Here is a 19,423-nt window from a genome sequence, read left to right on the forward strand (position 1 = left end):
GTTACTCACCGAAGACAATGAAGGATGGTCGTGCACTGTCGTGGGCCAATCAAAGTTAGACTTGTATACCTATGGATCTCGGCTCAGTGGATGTTGAGTGTTCGCGTTAGATATAGAATGACTGGTCCGACCGTTGTTGCTACCTTGACGTGGTGGTGAGGCTTGCCTGTCATGATGAAGCAACCGAACTATACTGGCTGGAAAAACCGTTCCTCAAGGTCCTACCATGTCAGACAGGCCGGTTGAAGAGCGGTAAGACTAAAAGCAACAAACCCAAGGTCCGACGGCGAAGTCGTACTGCTGACTATACAGAGGTGTGACAGCAGTAAGTTGTTTCCTTCAGACAACCAGCATGAAAGAGATGCTGCCTTCCCACAAGGAGGGGTGGGGTTAGAAAAAGTCGACCCTAAAAATGAACACCTCACCTTATCCCATGGATATCCGTCTCCGGTGGTAAGGTCTCAACAAGTACGGAGCTAACACAAAAATTACCCACAAAAAGGTCGTGTGTGACCGACCTCAAGCAGTTGTCCCTTGGGCACTGCGGTCACGCTCTCAGGTCATTAAGACCACCTCTAATTCAATTTCCTTTTCAGGCACCTCCAGAAGAACACTTCCACGGTGTGGGCAACCGGGAAGTGATAACCGCCCTCATACCTCTAACAGCACTCAAGATCACTGTATTCATAATCAGCCTCTCAAGGATGACTGGTTCAATTCCTGCTTTTAGGGTCGTGGGTGCGCACCACTGAGTCCCATACCAGGACGAAACTGCCATCTAGTGCTTCTACTTTTCCTATGTTCGCCTAACTTTCATCGGCTCATGATTTAAATTTTAAAAAACCGTCTACCCGTACAGAAATTACATGGATTTTGGATAGTCCCATGAACCGTTGAGTGAAAAAGTTAGACACCAGTTGTCACTCATTAGACAACTATTTACCGTAGTTATATATATATGTAACTGAAGCAAAAGGAACATAAAATATGGCATGATCATAAATCTCCATGTAATCCACTTAACATACAGTCTTGAATACGGAGTATATAGTCAACACCTTCAAAACATTTAGAGCAATTTTTGAAGTAGCCAGATTTCACGAAACCTATTTTGCAGAATGTAATCAACCTTCTATTTCCACAGTAATTTTATTTTATTTCAATCGTGAAAGTAATACACCCCGAGCATTCAAAAAAATACCAAGTTTTTAGAATAGAAACAAATAGAAACCTTTTATCCCCTCGATTGGCACTAGTTAGTAAGAAAAAAATGCTTGACTGATAAATTTATTAAATCCACAGGAATACAGAAAAGACTAATAGGTATTTAATAAGAAAAAGCTTGACGTCGCTGAAAAGGGGGTCAGTAGTATGAATAGTGGAATGGAAACAAGTAGGTGACTAAATAGGCCTTGAAATGAACGATTCAGTATGAAGATATCTGATAATGAAGAAGTTATAAACTGTTCATTTGATAGACCATTAAGGAAGTAATCTTGAAAGGTTATCTTTAAAGATTGACTTAATCATCTTTATCTCTGATTCATGTTCATCTGCTGAGTCAGTAAACTATTGACTTCTCTCTGATGTTACATTAACAGCTTCAATTAACAACTTTGAACTATATTTACTGGTTCAACTATTTGGGATTCACTATTTCAGTTCAATTTTTGAATTGTCATTTTACTTTGTTCTCTTGCATTTCTAAAAACGTTTGTTTACATAGCGTGGTACAAGTTCGTCGTACGAAACTGTTTTAACACTTCAAAAATAAATGTTCATAGATCTAAAAAAAGAAGAGAACATTTAGTGATGTATAGTTTGTTCTTGATTTCTTCAAACTAGGAATACATTTTTTTGGAGGATATCATGGTTAAAACAGAAATAAATTAAACTGAGATGATGGTGGCTAGCAGTAAAATCCAGGGTGCGTGTTTCGTCCCATTTAGGGCTCGTCAACCGGATGTGTCTGCATCACAGAGTTGTTATACACTCCGTGACTCGAACCCAGCGCCGTCTACTTCAAACGCCATCGCGTTATCCACTTAGTTACTGAGTCCAGTTATCCACTAGCTTGTGCAATAGGGTAGATTTTAATTCAATTTTGTATTGGTTGCTCGAATCTTCTCACTGATGTTTGGGACTGCGATTGATCAGTCTCTTATTGGCATATGTGCATACTGTGCAGATTGCCTCGATATTCCCTTCAGTCCTGGAGTGAATATGAACTCTGCGATACAAGTACGTCCAGCTGACGAGTCCCGAATAAGACGAAACGTGCATCCTGGATTCCATTGCTAGCCACCATCATCTCAACTTAAAAGGCTTATGACTTAAGGCAATATCGAGACAATCCGCACGGGATGTTTATATACCAATAGGAGACTGATCAATTGCAGTCCTAAATATCAATGAGAAAATTCGAGAGACCAACACAAAATTGAAGAAGTAAATTAAGTTTAAGCTGCAATAGTGTTAGCTATTGTAATAAAAATTGAATATTCCATCCTACTTGTAAAATTTTAGTTAATTAGTATCAATAGTTGTACTATTGAGAACCTGTAGATACATCAATTAATTAAACAACATAGGACCAACTTTCATCAAATTAATGAACATTTTACGTTAATTAAAATTTCGGGATTTGACTACCGTCTGAGAAAGTTAGATTATACTATTACTAAATGAAATTTAGAATTGTTTCAGTCGTTTATCCCAATAATGCAGTAGATACAATATTGGAGTAATATGAATAATTATTATTATTACACAATTCTGTGTGAATGAAGAAATCCACATATGAAACTAACTAGTCTATGTACTTGCCTTCAAACTATACATTGTTTGACAGCTAATGATGCTGACCAGTTGGGGATGTTGAAATGCCGACCCAATGGTCGGAAGCTGAATTTTAAACCAAAAGTCACTGTGGCTGCAGAACGATAAGTAAATAAAAGCAGTGATGAGATAATATCTTTGAATGATGACTGATTAGAAAAACTGTTCAGGTAATCATATGAAAACGAGAATTTATTTTGATTTAGTCCTTCAATTCCATTCCAAAACTGTAAAAACCAAATAACTAATTGATTTATACAGAACGGTATATAAAGTAAGAAAGATTATAAAAAGTGTATTCAAAATACGAATTTAAGCAACAGCAAAAATAAACATTTTAGACGAAATAATCCATTATGCTGACAAGAGAGATCTTAAAGATGTATGCGATATGTTGAAAATCGATTAGAGAAATTAATGATGAGTGTTAGCGGAAAAAAAGGAAAAGTAAAACATTGTAGAAAAAAGTTAGCAAATGTCTAAGTATCAGAAAACTAATATATATGTGCATATAAAATATATCCATTTCTTATTGCTGATGAAAATAAAAACATTCAGAAAGATGATGATAATCATGAACTAAAATAGGATACAAATCTCATTTCAAATTTCAATGTTGAAACAATAACATCACATTAAAAGAAAATAAGCTATATATATCATTCAAAAATAAAATATGCTTCATTACAATTAATTGATATTTATCTTCTGATAAAATATAAAGCGATTAACTAAACAACAACAAAAAATAAGAGTATTTGCATCCAGTAATTAAACAGTGAACATAAATAAGTTTTCGGAAATCCGAATGTATTTTATAGATAGAATACAAACGTGATTTTTAAAATGGTCAGGATCTAACATTTAGACAAGTAAAATGGTATAGAGATCTATTTTGAAACTTGTAGAAATGCTTTAATTTGATCGTAACATGCATACGAAACACTAACAGCCGGTAGAACTTTAAGAATATTTGGCCCTAATCCTCTAAATAAACCTGGTATACCTTCATGTTCCACAATATTTTTGACAATCTTTAATAATCCAGTCTATAGAAAAAGAAATAATAATAATAAGTGCATAGTAGGTAAGAAACGAAGTCATATGCTATTCAAGATATTCTATTTTCTTTTTATTAGAATTATCCTGAAGACAAATTTGTACACAAAGCCTTAAGACGCATTTAAAAATCTTGAAACACTGTCTTAGATGTTTATAGTGAGACTGAAAACTGTTGACTGATATACTCCACATATCTGTCGAACTAACTTGTTGTTTTATTGCAATAACTACTTCAAAGTCACAAAAGAATCACAGAATAATATATCTAAATAGCAAGGTATAACTCGTAACAAGTAGTATTACTATATTTCTTAACAGTACTTTGTGGAAAATGATAGAGTAAGATGAGAAGATTATCACTGGGCATCTATAGATAGTAAGTTGGGAGGGTATTGCATTCTAACGAATTTTCCATCTGGTGCCTCAGTAAATAAATGCCAATGAATAAATTTAAACGGTAAATGTAATTAATTTAAAGATAAACATGTAAGTGCTTTCAAAAACCCAGTGCCTAACGCACAAATCACGTTGCGTAATTTGGCTAGTACAGTGTTCCAGCCGTGTTAAGGTTGGTTAAGCTGTTATGATATACACATCAGCATAAGCACTCTTTCAGGGACGGTTGATGGTCACCTTTTCTTAGTATTTGCTACCATATTTTTTATTGTCCACAATCTGAAGGACTGGGCCACTGATCTTATTAAACAAAGAGAAGGAATTCTTGGGCTTAAATTACTTGTGCTAACGCACGCGCGTACCCTTTGCATATACCTGTAAACATACACCACACAGGCAGTATCATGCAACTCATATACATATGCATACAAATCTGGCGGCCCGCAAGACGCCTTGGGACCCCCAAAAGATGGGACCCACTGAATCTGACCTACAGTAGAGTAATGGATTAGTTTAATCTCTACCGGCTAACCAAGTTAGCTAGCAAGGTTGCTCCTACTACCCTGTAGAACCATGAGGAGGCCTTAGATCGGATTTTGCTACCTGTGACTGGTAGGTATTTGTTTACTTACGAGACACTAAGGTTTGCTGAACTAAAAATCTAAAAATTTGATTCCCTAAAAATAACTACAAGATGGTATTTATTTTAGCGTTGAGTTTACCAAGATTTACCTTGGCAACTTAACAATAAAGGAAACCTGAATTCCGCCTTATGGTTTGAATAATGATAAGTATAATCTGGGTGTTCAGTAGTGCATCTTAAGCATTTCTTTGAATGAGAACAATTTTACAATGAAAATTTGGTGAATGATTGCGAAAACTGACTCGAAAATGTTCTTCAACCACAAGGTTTTAAGAAATTAGAATAGTTTTGACGTTTTGTAAAGTGTGTATGTTACTCCATAGAACAAAGCCGAAAATGTTGATTTAAGTACTAACGACCTTTCATCACATAAAAATATAATCCACTTCGATACAAACACACGAGAAGCATGATTACATTTTACGCCATTTCCCTAAGCAAAAGCTTGAGATTACGCTTTCACTAGAAAAGTACATTAATGGAAAGAAATACGAATTCTACATTTGAACAGAGATCTCATCCGAAACAAACGACCTGTGTAATACTTGTAACAATTGTCTGCTTCGTATTCATACCATTTGTCGATCTATCCGTTTAGAAAGTTAAAAGAGAAAAAGTCATAGAGAGATATATTGAAAGTGATAGCTATTTAAATCATTGGAGAAGATTCCAAAAAGAGTCATTACGACACGCTATAAAGCATAGTTCAACTAGTTAGAAACCAAGTCAATAAACATTGACCGAAAACAGGAAATAATCGTAAAATAAATTGTGAACTAACTTTTTCTGAAGATGCCTGTGCCTGAAGTTTTGTCCGAACTAACGCCAATGGATACGTGCCTAACTGACCACATAATGATGAAAGAGCACCGGCTACAACAGAAACATAGACTGGTGGAGGTATATTTTGAGACTTCTCATCCTTTGATAAAAATGCTTTAGAATATGATTGTTTAAATGTTTCGAACATAGCCAATTCTACTCCAGCATACGGCAGAATACCCAGTATATTAGGCACATAGCCACGATAGAATACAGTAATACCATTACTGTGATATAACTTTCGAGCACAGTCAAATATTGACGAGTACTGCCCACTTTTGCGCAAGCACATTCGTGTTTTCAATACCTAAGGACAGAAACAAACAGTGCTAATTCTAGTAAGATATCAACAGGCTAAACGTAGACTCTTAATATTAACAAACACCCATTCATATGAGATGAAGCTTGTCAGCTATACTCTTTTTAGTGTTTTGATGTATGGAGAGAGAGCCCCCGTTATCAGACTAAATATAAACAATATTCTCAAGGCAAAGTAAGAATAGCAATTTATACAGTGAAAGACATCAGGACTGTAGAATCATTAAGGTTAAAATATAAAAGACAGGTAAGAGTGATATAATATTACAAAAGCTGCATCAATAATAATAATAAACACTCTTCTTTTCTGTGTTAATTAGTTTGAAACCTGATTGTATCACGTATACTCACTTTTGACAGTAAGAACTGATTATCATATGGAAAATCAGCTTAATCGTTGCGGTTAGCAATATTCAAGTGGATAACAAACGCGACTCGATAAAATGTGTACAATAAACGTACCAACCCATTAAGGTGTAGGCATCATTATCGTCATTGTAAAACGTTGTGTACCCAGATAATCTTACTGCTTCCTACGCTTCTAGTTTTATAGTATAAATCAGTTATACCTTAATAGCGTAGTTTTTGATAAGTAATATCTAACGTATGACATGAAAAATGATTTAAGGTAATGTAACTGGTCAATGAAAGACAAAAAATGGGAACTATGAATAAAAAAGGAAAGCGTACATAAGGACTGGTATTCTTGTGCTGAATATTCTCAGTCAACAATTTTTACTCACATATCGCTTGTAGTGAATAGCAATAGGAGGGATCAATGAACTGAATCCGATGACTGTGTATAAACCACTAAGTTGTCAGTATCAATTTAAAAATATTCAATAGATACGAATAATAGAAGATTAACATTAAACGGAGATTCGCCAGTTGTTACCGACTATAAGACTGTATCTTCTAATGAAACCTTATCTTACACAAAATTTTTTGAACTAAAGCTTTGGTTAGCGATAAATAACCACTTGTCTTGGGTTTTTTATTTTGGATGTATCATAAAATAAAGGTCGAAAAACAAATCACACAATACCATAAAACACTTGTATATATTTTATAATTTGTATGCAAATGATGCTTCCGATGAATACGTACTTAGTTTGAACATCAGTTGGACTGTATAACTTTGTATAATTTTAAAGACTAAATGTCAGTAACAGAGTTTGGTTATTCATAAAGAGTCAGTGAAATAAAACTTTAAAATTAGGAAATATGGGCAAAAAATCACCCGCTTCCATATTAGCTTAAAATAACTGAACTGGGATAGGCAAATCTCCATATGCAAAGACATCTTTTACATAAATTTACCGAACACTTTCGGAAATATATTACTTTCGCAACATATATTGATCACCTGTGTAATCCTCAAAGATGTCAGCAAATAAACATTCCCATTCCATTTGAAAATATGCTACCAAAGCAAGATAGTAAAGTTTATAGAATGATTTGGCAACATGACAATGCATACAGTTATGATTTATAACTGGAGGAAGAAAATACATACCTCCATAGGATATATAATACTTTGGGAAGTTGCACCAGCCAATGAACCGGCTAAGAATTTAGTATGTAGTTGAAGACTTCCATCTGGATTACTACCAAATGATTCATTTAGCCAGCACTTGTAAACTTCATAAGCCTGAAATTTAATTGCTGATTCTGGAGCAATCTTTAAACAGTTAACACCATTTCCACGCCATAATGCTGTTACCCCACCTTCTTTAACCATTTTATTGACTGTTCCCAATAAACCTACTTCGGAAGCCTTACTTCCAAGTGCTTGCCATGTTAATTTAATGCGGTCCAAAGGCGCCGTTACAGTTCTAGAGATGCAACCAGCAATACCTAAGATGTTCGAATTCAACAAATGGGTAATTTTAGGAAGGTCAAAGAGGAAAATCGTAATAACCAATTGAATAGAATACAATATTATTCAAAACAACAAAAAGAAATTGTTATGACTGTTCGTCACTAACTGTTATGTCGGAATCGCTTACTACTTATACTTGTAAAGCGAGGAACCACTGCAGAAATCTATTAAAAGAAACTGCCGCAACTTAGCTACCTTCCACCAAGTTTTGTTTGACAATCACCGAGACGAATAAAAACAGATGAATGGTCAAAAAAGACCATAACACAGAATTAATTAGTATCACTGTTTATTCACTGTGCATTAAACAATAATGACTGGTAGATTTCGAGATTAGAAACTCAAAACTAATCTGGTATATGGTTTATACACACACAATAGGCGTATAAAAAACCAAACACAAACTATTTTTCATTGTTTAGGTGTTTTCTCTGAGTTGAAAGACTCAGTAATGAAGTTTTTATTGTTATTCTAAACACCTACATCAATACCTGATTCATATCACTAATATTGAGAAAGATAATAAAGGCTTCATGAGTAAACTATCCAGCTTGGGCCCTCATCCTCAGGTACAAATACTCCCCACCACCTTAATGCAATTCAATATTTCAAGAAAATGGAAGACAGAAGCCCCCGTAAAATTTCAGTAATATCGAACGATATCAGATATAACCAATAACTCCAGCGATAGTTTGACTACACCATAGTAATTCTATTAAGGCGACTATATTTCGTGCCAATCATTAATGATCTCAACTATAAACTGAGTAACAGATATCGTAGCAGAATCAAACATACCACTAACAGTAAAAAAGTAATCTGTTTTCACCTCAAACGGCACTTAATTAACGGCCATTTAGCTAATGTAGAAAACTGAAGGTAATCCGTCATTTCTGCAACAAGGAGAACTGTTACTAACTATACAAAGGTACTCGATCCATTTTTATCTGTCGATTACATCAACTCAAGTAGAACTGACTAAGAACTAAAAGACGGTAAATTATCTTTATAGTAGAAAAGACATAGAACAGTCAACTTGTAACTGTTGCGACAAACTCATTATACTAATAACAACTCATACTGTAAATACTTGATGCAATATGTCACTGAAGTTGTTTCGTTTTAAATGCTAGCTCTGTATAAATATCTTAACCGGTCCAAGAGTTATGCTATGTACCAAAAATCCAATTATTAACAACCACACGTTACACAGCGAGTCTAACAGAATAGAAAGTACAAATTTCGTATGCATTATTCCTTTAATTAGAAGTAAAATGTTTTAAATTACCAGATAAAAATGTAAAAGGTAAATGAACACTAGAACTCAAATTACAGTACTAACCTCCTGAGACCAATGTTTTCCAAGCATCTCCCGATTTCTTTTCTTCTTCTGTGAAATCATCCGGAACACACATATTTTCACCTATGTCAATGGCTGATGCATGTCGCCAATATCTAAATATTTCATCAATCTTTGAAGTCCCACTAAATAGCAAAAAGTCTCTCCATTCTTTATAATCAATGTCTAAGGAACCGTCCTTATCTATACGCTTAAGCAACTTCTGTGCATCAGCTTCGCTAACATTAGCACCAAGTCTTTTCATGGCTGACTGGATTTCGCTAGCGTCTATTCGATCATCACCGTTCTGATCAATTTCTTTAAACGCGAGTTTCAAATGAGTTTCAGTGTCATGAATGTAAGAAAGAAACTCTTGAAATGTAAGTGTTTCATCTTTGTCCATATCTCCTTTGGTCATAATTTTCTTAGCTGTTTTGTTTTTAGTATCTGATTCATCTTTGCTTCCTTTTATGACACGACTAAGTTCATTAACACTGATGCGACCGTCTTTATCTATATCTAAATCGCTGAACAGTTTCCCGATACGTTCTCGATCGGTATCAGATAAATCAGACATATTTAACATCCCTCTTTAACCTTAAAGAAAAAGTCTGAAGAAAAAATACATCAGGATTATGGATGATTACCAACAGTTTGTTGATATCTAATGAAGAACAAATGAATAAACTAATGAACAATAATCATAACTCTACTAGTTACTAGAAATCAATCTTTTTTGTCATATGAAAATAAACGGACATATACGAAGCTACTTACAGTGATAATTGTAAACGTATGCGTATAACCATTCATAAACTAAGTACATATCTTAGAGACCAGCTAGTAATAAGGTCAGAGTAGTCTAAAAGACCAATATTGTGCAAGTTACAGAAATAAGGACAACTTATTGTTGTCCTCGTATAATAACCACTAATAAGTTTTTAAAAATTACAGAAGCGAAAAAACGAAAATCTATAATGGTCATTCAGCCTCACAGCTTTCAAGAAAATTCTGATAGTCTTGATATAGAAATGACATTCATGCCAGACTACCATCATAGACTTGTTTTAGAGAAGTTATCTCACAACACATCTCAACACTATTATAGGGTCTAGACGCAAGTGCTTTTATGCTTGAAGATAACTTGTCAGAAAAAGCCTTAAATATATTTTAATCACGCTTTTAGGTATTTGATAGTATTCACTTCTAATTATTAGTGAACGAGTAAATGTGTTGTTTACGCACTTCATAGGGTAAATTTGAACTAAACACATCCCTCCAACAAACCAGCGGTTTTAGAGAAAATAGAGCAAACCATTTTGACAAGCACAGTTTCAGGAAGGTTGCTAATAGATGCATTCGAAAAAGTTTCTACTGCAGTATATACGCTTTAAATGAGAAAATTATTGATAGAACAAGTATATGTAGATATAAGCCTTCAAGGTCTTACACTTCATGGTGTATTAGCTTAAAGGGGTTTTAGAATACTCATATAGTCAACTGACGAACCGTGGAGTGAAGGTTTGGAACTAGCAAAGTAACCTATCTAGTTTGGTTGCAGGAAGTTGACGTGTTAAGAGTATCGATCGCCTTAGCTACTCATATAAGAACACATAAACTTTGAATGACTCATTACCTTGCTGTTTGTGATGACTATGAGACAAGCCCATCAATATGCAAAATGAGGTATTTCTCGTGTCCCGACGCAATGAAAACTACATTCACTGGGGCACTCAGAAAGTAATTTCACTCCTGATACAACAAAACTCAATAAGCGGAACCGTACTGAGCTTTGGTGGAAGTGAATGGGTATACACATCACACAGATACCTCGGTAACTAAATGAGACAATAGACTCGTGCAGTGATCTTAAGTAACATTAAAAAAGTACTCGTCTTAGTGACTTCACATCAATTCATACTGGCGGTTGAGTTAAAAAAATAAGGGCAACGACAATGGATGCATCTGTACTGCCTAAAATACTTGACATTTTGTTTTGGTCATACCCCTTCTCGAAGTTTAATTTCCGTTTAGTTAGTCCACATCCGAATTTTACATGTTGTCATTAGATATAACAAGCTGGGTTGAACTATAACACATTTGAAAGACAAGGATTCACTTCACTTTATACTCCTGATCATGAGGCATAACTAAAGCTGTATTTGTGAATAACATGACAAGTGTATATCACTCAATTTTTCACAGACAACATGCTAAAGTATGCTATATATTTTATGGTTGTAAATACGACGATGCAATTCGGTTTAAAATTTCGGTAAGTAACAATAACTACAGTGAAAAATTTCAGAAATCAAGAAAATGGGTTAGTTTCTATTACTGTATCGGTTAGTCCGACCACAGAATCCTACTTCGATTGGCTAGACAGTAAGCTGACTACGGGCGAATTTCATAGCTGTATTGACAACAACAGGCCGAAGTAGCATCAGTGGCGTTGTGGTCACTTTTGAATGATATTACCTAACATTTTAAGTCACTGAAACTGCTTTTCACAAAAAAATGTGTAAAAGACTTGACGGACTTTTTAAAAGCGTGTCACAGTAGTTATTATCAAACGGCGACTAGCTTTTTCCAAGAAATCTCTCAACTACTTTGAAAAAATGTTCATATTCAGGACGTAAACATCCTCAAACTTAGAACTGGGTACTTGGTTCACAGTGATAAATGCACAGCCATGTTGGGGATTTTTTTATTCCAGTTCGCTTATTTAATTATTTGAACCAAGAGACATTTGTCAGAAATACACAAAAATAAACTAAGTTCATTAGTGTTAATTGGATACGAACTGACTTCACAGTACAGTGTAAATCATAACCACTCTATAATCCTACAAAGTTTGAATCAATGCAACCCCAGTTGAAGCTAAAATATATGAGCTTTTAGATGCAGCCGATAATAATAGAACATACGGAAATAACATTAAAACCAGTCAAAAAAGATATGTACACAGGGGGTAGTCCTGTCTATGCTTGTTCATCTGTTCGAAACCTAGAAGTGCTTATTGTTTACGTATTTCATTACAATTAGGTTCGGTAGACTACCTGTTACTTGGAAGATCATTACATGTGATGTGATGTACAGATTAAAAAGCAAAATGTAACAGAAATATGGAAACCCCGGTTTGTGAACATTTAGATCCAAAATTTGTAAAATATTTGTCAATATAATTTAGTGCTATAAGCGTTCTCCGGTAAGTATTGCATAAGTGACGGCTTAGATATTCTCATATCGAATAAATATTAGGCCGACTACATATAATACACTAGACTTTTATTTGCCAATACTGTAAATAAATGGAGTAACAACCAAACTTTAGTTGAGATTTATAAACATTTTATTAACACAGAAATGCAGGATAAGAACTGAGAAATACATAACAAGACGAACAAATAGTACATAACTCAATACCGATATTTAGTCGAATAGTCTTTTGGAGAAACGACCAAGCCCCGACCTTTTCTTGCACCCCTATACACTGTTTCAACAATATCTATAAATTCCTGTCCGTCCGCTATGGGCCAGTTGATTTTATTGTTGTTACCTGTTCCCAAGTCAATCATAATGTGTTTATTACGATAAAAGAACATAACAGTGCAGGGATCGTACAATTCGTACATTTTGTTGAAGTCTGGAACTTGAGTTATGTCAACTAAGTACGTGATTGCGAAGTTCTTCACTCTCTCGGCGATTTTAAAAAGAGTTTCATCCATGACCATACACGACGGATCCCAGTCGTGACCGAAGCGTATGATGACAACTCTGTCCTCTTCAGATAGTATAGCCTGATCTACTTGCCAGCCATTAGTTAGGTGAGAAAGCATATAAGACATGTTTCCAACAATGAAAAAGTAAAGGCGAGATAATTAACGAAACAATGACCTAGACTTTTCAAACGTCCCCCGGTAAGACAGAAATCATAGTTGTACTTTGGGATGAAAAGGCAATAAACCTCAGCTATGTGTGCAAATCCATGTCATTTTTGGCGATAAATAATACTGAATATGTTTCTTTTGCTTATGGTATACGACCGCGCTTTTCGAACGGGAAGTTTAGTCCTAATGTGACTTGCATTTATCAAACTTTTGCTGTGTTCTTACGCAACAAAAGTACCATTTCAGTTCTAAAGAATCTATCCTGAGCTATACGTTCGGTAGATTACTTCTTTTTTTTGAGTTTCACTATATTTAATAGTTACCTGTGGTTTTGCCTCAGCTTACTATTCGGTTTTTTTTTTGTTTTCACGTATAGACTAGTTTCAGTTTATATCACTCGTTTTGTCCATTTTTGTCCGTTTTCAGTGTGCTTTTTAGTGTTTTTTTTAAAAGGTCCTAGGCTCTTGCAAGCATCTATAACATAATTTGCTTCAACACCGTCATGAAAAACTCATGCAAACGTCCGGGATGCCGTTTTGCTGTCACAACTGGCATGCAGTGCGACAACTGCAAAGGTTGGTTCCACGAAGCATGCACAGATCTGACAGCAACTGCTTACAACAGACTCAGCAAGTCAGAGCAAAAGTGGGTGTGTGTCACGTGCAACACAGACTCCGTAGTCTTGCTGAGTAACATCATTGTCCTACTGACAAGTCTTCGGAACAAGTTGTCAGTTAACTTGGAATACGATAGTAAAAAAACTGATATACAAACAAGAGAGTGCAACGGACTCAAAAACAGGGATATCGATAGGTATTCCATCGATGGAGCATCCATCCACACTAACGACGACGTGTCGAGGCTCAGTACCATCATTACGTCGACGGTACTGAACTCCCTAGGCAAACTCGGGTCTCCCAGCTCAGGGTCCCCGAACACAACAGTGGTTGCCAAAAACCCTGCATGTGATTCGACCCACGTTAAGAGAGCCCAAAAGAACCAGGCATCACCGCCTAAGCCGAGCAACCCAAGAGTTGCTGCACGGAAAATAACTGGTAATTTAGTCGCACAGTCTACCCCCAAGACTGTTCGTCCGGTCAATAAAGAGCCCATGATTCATAAACGCACACTGACCTCCAAACAACAAGTTACTAAACCTGAACCCATCGTGAAACCTGGTAAATTAACAACAGTTCGTGACGATTCTCTCATTATCATGAACCTCGTTGACAAGCCTGATCTTCCTCTCAGTCTGCAGGACAAAAACGACAGGATGCTCTGGGGTGAATTGAACAAGAAGCTCGAACTTCCTAGAATAGAGCCTTTGACGGTCACCCGGCTCACTCGAGGAAAGGATTCTAAGCATCTAAATCACCCGAGGCTTCTCCGAGTAACACTTAAGGCTGCTACCGACGTAGAGGACGTCTTGCTAGCAAGCCACTTGCTGAAATCAGATGGTAACGTAAGAATACTGCCCGACATACCGTACTCTGAGCGCAGTATCATACGAAACGTCCCTAAAGAATCTCGTGAGAAGTTTTTCCGCGGAAGAAACATAATTGTCCAAGGTATACCGGAAAATGCAGACCCTACTCAATCAAATTCTGACATCAGGGAATGGAAATTCATCAAACAGTCCTTGAGGCTCAAACACATACTGACTCAGCATGTGACGAGACTAGCCAAGAAGGACGGTGATCTTAGACCCCGTCTAATGAAGATAACCTTCCCATCTTCCCACATGGCGGCTGCAGTTCTGGAAGCATTTCGTGCTAATAGACGTCGATTGCCACCTGGAATCCACATGCACCCGGATAGGCCATACGAAGTTAGGACCAAGAACAAAGACAAGTTGGAGCTGACCATTCCACTTGTGGACTGTCTAAACGATAAAAAACGTGTAAAGGACAGGGCCTACCACCTCGGCAAACCTCACATAGGTGGGCTACCTGTCCATTCACATAAGGTTCATACAGAAAAACAGGACGAAGCTCACGCGTTCCAAATTGAAAGCATAAACTGCTTATATATGAACGCCGCGAGTCTACCAAACAAACTGGATGAACTACGTGAACTAAGCAACGCTAATAAGGCCCATCTGATAGGAATATCTGAAACATGGATATCTTCTCAGTTCTCGGACCAAGAGTTAGCATTGCCTGGGATGACTTTGTTCCGCAACGACAGAAAAACAGGAATTGGGGGCGGAGTAGCCATATACATAAGCTCTTGCTTGGAGGTGCACCAGGTTCACAACCTCGAGTTTAACAATCTTGAGGAATCCATATGGTGCTCTGTAAGATTGTCTAGTACTTCCAGGTGTCTAGTCGGAGTCATTTACAGGAAGCCAACTGCCGACACCGAGTACGATAGTCGTATGCTGGAAGGACTATCCCGCTCTATCCGTCTCGGTTTCACACACATCCTGATTCTAGGGGACTTTAATCTCCCTAGAGTCAACTTCGCGGAACACACGTACACTGGAGGCGACAACTGAATTAAAGCTCGGTTCTTCAACCTCATCGATGACTTGGGCTTATATGAAAATGTGAGGTCGGCAACTCGTTGGAGAAACAGTCAGACACCATCGCGCTTAGACTGTGTATTCACTAACGAAGAATTCCTAGTCGACAACCTCTCAATCCTGGCTCCTCTGGGAAAAAGCGATCATGCCGTCATAGCCTTCAGTTTTGTCATCAAAACTAAGCTAAGGTATCCCAACAATAATTTGCGTTGGAATTTTAAACGGCTGAATGTGCCAGCTCTACATGACTATCTACAACAGGTGGTTTGGGATGTTCACCCTCAAATCGATGTGGATGGTCATTGGGACTTCTTACTGCACACGCTCTTATGTGCTACAGACCATTCAGTTCCTCAAACGGTTCCCAAAAGCTTCAAGCCACCTACAGTAATCAAGAACCGTACCCTTCGCCTCCTAAGCCGCAAACGGCACTGTTGGGCGGAATACAAACGAACTAATAACGATGGAGCGTATAGGCAATACAAACATATCAGGAACACATGCACGAAGGCTATAAGAGAAGACAGGCTTCAGTACCAAACAAAGCTTATGGACAAATTCGCCTCTAACCCTAGAAGCCTATTCCGTTATGCAGCCTCTTCGTCAAGCCAAAACAGGAGTTTCTCAACTGCTAGGTCTTAACGGCCCGACCAACAACGATGGCGACGCCGCTAACCTTCTGGCGGCCCATTACTCTCAAACATTTCAACCGGCTGACATCAACTTTATTGACGACAGTCTCATCTCCAACTCCACAGGACTTTCTGAAGTGGACCTAAGCGCTGACTTGGTGTTCCGGAAATTGCAGCACTTAAGACTTGACACTTCTGGCCCGGATATGGTTCATCCTGCCATACTGAGGGAGGCAGCCTCAATCCTGGCAATGCCGCTTAGCGTGATGTTTTCACACTCGCTTAGCCGAGGCAAATTACCGGAAAACTGGAAGTTGGCTCATATCACACCAATTTTCAAAGGTGGTCGACGTAATGAACCTTCAAGTTATCGGCCGGTGGCTCTTCTGTCATTACCTTCAAAACTCATGGAGTCCCTGATATGCGACGGTTTAAATGACTATCTACTGTCCTTAAATTTCTTCTCACCCCAACAGCATGGTTTCAGGAAGGGTTACTCTTGTATAACCAACCTGCTGACTGCGGTGGACAGCTGGACAAGCATCCTCGATTGCAAGGGAAAGGTTGATGTCATTTACCTTGATTTCTCAAAAGCTTTTGATAAGGTTAACCACTTGTGTCTTATCAACAAGCTCAAACGACTAGGTATCAAACCACCTCTAATCGATTGGCTTACTTCATACCTAAAAATCGACACTTTAAGGTTAGGGTTAATTTCACTTTATCTCAGGCTATGGAATATCCTAGTGGGGTCCCCCAGGGCTCAGTACTAGGGCCTCTTCTCTTCTTGATCTACATAAATGATCTTCCTCAACAGGTAACGTCAGACTTACTACTTTTTGCCGACGACGTGAAACTTTGGAGAGAGATACGCAACCAAGACGATACACAGGCACTTCAGGAGGATCTGACGCGACTTCAAAGTTGGGCAGACGATAACGGACTTACCTTTAACACTTCAAAGTGTAAAGTAGTCCATCTGCGACATGTCGCAAACTACAGTTACAACTTAGGAAACTCCTCTCTAGTAGTATCCCAAGTCGAAAAGATTTAGGAGTCCTGGTGCCCCATGACTTAAAGTCTTACGCTAACTGTGACAAAAATGCCTTCCGAGCAAACCTTGCACTGGTAACGTTGAAGCGCATTTTTGGACAGTTTGACGGACGAACTTTCCATACAATCTTCAATAGTTTCATCCGTCCCCATTTAGAGTACGGAAACATAGTACTCCCCCTCACTCCATAAGGACAAGGTCACTTTGGAGCGTATCCAACGGCGAGCCACGAAATCAGTTCGAGGACTCAAATCTAAGCCTTACGAAGAACGCCTCCGTTCACTAGACCTTTACCCACTAGAATATAGGCGTCTTAGAGGTGATTTACTAATGGCTTATAGTATTCTTAACACTTCTGGACATCCTCTTAAACACCTACTTAAGCTTAGTCCGAATAATAATCTAAGGGGTAACACCCAGAAACTGGAAACACAACATAGCAAGACGGAATGTAGACACAACTTCTACTCCTTAAGAGTTGTCAAAAGCTGGAATTCGCTGCCGGCCGAGCTAGTCCAAGCGACTTCTCAGGAGTCCTTCAAGAGGCAACTTGACCTATTCTTAAGGACCAAGGACAGCATCACATTATGATTTACCAATTTCTTTTCCTTTTTATTGTTAACATACCTAGGTTCCTGCCTGGAGGATTTGGTGATCCCCTGCTACTAGACACGGAAGCCTGTTAAGCGAAAGCTTCTTCTATTCCGTCCACAACCATTTGAACCATTTGGACTTCGCAATGCACATGCAAACACATGTCTTAGTCGCAATATATCCAGTATCTGTGTCACGAGCTTTGTATAAACCAGTTGATTTCTTTGTGCTTGCCTCTTTGTTTTTCAGTTGGGTTTCAGGTACTAGTTGTGTGCAATAGTTAGTGGTCCAGCCACTTGATGGCGATAACTCTAATCAGTGCACTAGTTATTTGTGGGTATGTATATCTTATGGTTGCGCGTGTGCTTTCGACTACGGACAGTAGGGATCCTGGATGCCAGCAGCCATGATATTACCAGACAGGAGGTCGGTTAATTGGAATGTAAAACAATAAAGTAACAATTCAATTGCTAAGAGATCATTTATTTAAATAACAAATAATTACTTTGCCTAATTGATTGTATGTAAGAAGCTGGATGTAAAAGAATAAGAAAGGGACGGAGGGGATTATAAAAGAGATAGGAAGCAGTTGCTGTTTATGCAGCAATGATAACTGTGGAAAGTTACGAGACATGCATCAGCCACGGCTGGCTCGAGAGGGAGACGGTAATCCATGGGTGGGTATGTGTTTGTCAAGGCTCCTCCCGAAACTATCCTCTGAAGAGGCCATGGTCACTTCGGCTGAAAGTGGCATTCACAATGGAGACAATTGTTTGTGAATAAAAGTGGTAGCATACCCGGATGTTCCCTCTTCGACTTGCAATCTTTCGATTGTTGCTTCGAGGAGCGTAATGATGACATTCTAGTAATGTGCTAGCGTTACAAGTGGCTTGGCTTACGTAGTATGCCAAAATCGTTCATCAGATCGCCTCCCACTTTTCTGTAGCTCAGTGAGAACAAACTCAGACATGAATCCTGTCCTTCTTTGGTTTTTTTCTAGATATGTCACACAGTTGATTGCTGCTCTCTGTGCTCCGTCTAGAAAGTTTATATCTCTTTTGAATGGAGTGGGTGTAACGACTCTATGAACTCTATCTTAGGGCTGTGCATACGTTCTGGGTGTTAGGAACGACTTTGAGGTGATTAAGCCCCTACACAAGTGAAATAGTTTGGCTGAAATAATATCCTTTCCTAGTATTTTACAGTGCTTGTCACATTGTTCTTTAACAAAAGCTACCTTATCTCCTGATAAGCTACTCTCTGATATCAGGACATTAAACAAAATCAAGAAGTTTTATCTAACGTCTTTTTCTCTCATTTTCAGCTTTCGAAGAGCTATACTTTTTCCACTTTTTTTTCTCGACACTCATCCAGCGCTCCTTTCTGTCAGCAGATATCAAGGCGCTAGAAACGGTTGGCGGTTTTGTTG

At 37.8% G+C, this 19,423-nt stretch overlaps 1 protein-coding gene across 1 annotated transcript; it reads right to left on the bottom strand.

The window, feature by feature from the left end:
• Nucleotides 1-541: 541 nt before the first annotated feature.
• On the bottom strand, nt 542-13,268 carry MS3_00005272 (uncharacterized protein). The gene is made up of 5 exons (XM_051213304.1): nt 9,304-13,268; nt 7,596-7,936; nt 5,721-6,068; nt 2,827-3,887; nt 542-1,786 (listed from the first exon to the last, which is right to left on the bottom strand). Exons 1-4 carry the CDS (start codon nt 9,884-9,886, stop codon nt 3,729-3,731), a joined length of 1,431 nt encoding a protein of 476 aa, XP_051069269.1. The 5' UTR covers nt 9,887-13,268; the 3' UTR covers nt 542-1,786; nt 2,827-3,728.
• Nucleotides 13,269-19,423: the final 6,155 nt, after the last annotated feature.

This window comes from Schistosoma haematobium, chromosome 3, assembly GCF_000699445.3.
Source record: "Schistosoma haematobium chromosome 3, whole genome shotgun sequence".
NCBI classification, from domain to species: Eukaryota; Metazoa; Platyhelminthes; class Trematoda; order Strigeidida; family Schistosomatidae; genus Schistosoma; species Schistosoma haematobium.

Bases quoted from the DNA above. Each gene is read 5' to 3' on its own strand.
- MS3_00005272 (XM_051213304.1), bottom strand. From the start codon at position 9,886: ATGTTAAATATGTCTGATTTATCTGATACCGATCGAGAACGTATCGGG. The intron at 7,937-9,303 runs GTTAGTACTGTA...CGAACATCTTAG, and splicing joins GAAAACATTGGTCTCAGGAG to GTATTGCTGGTTGCATCTCT. The intron at 3,888-5,720 runs GTTAGTTCACAA...CTTTTTCTATAG, and splicing joins CACAGGCATCTTCAGAAAAA to ACTGGATTATTAAAGATTGT.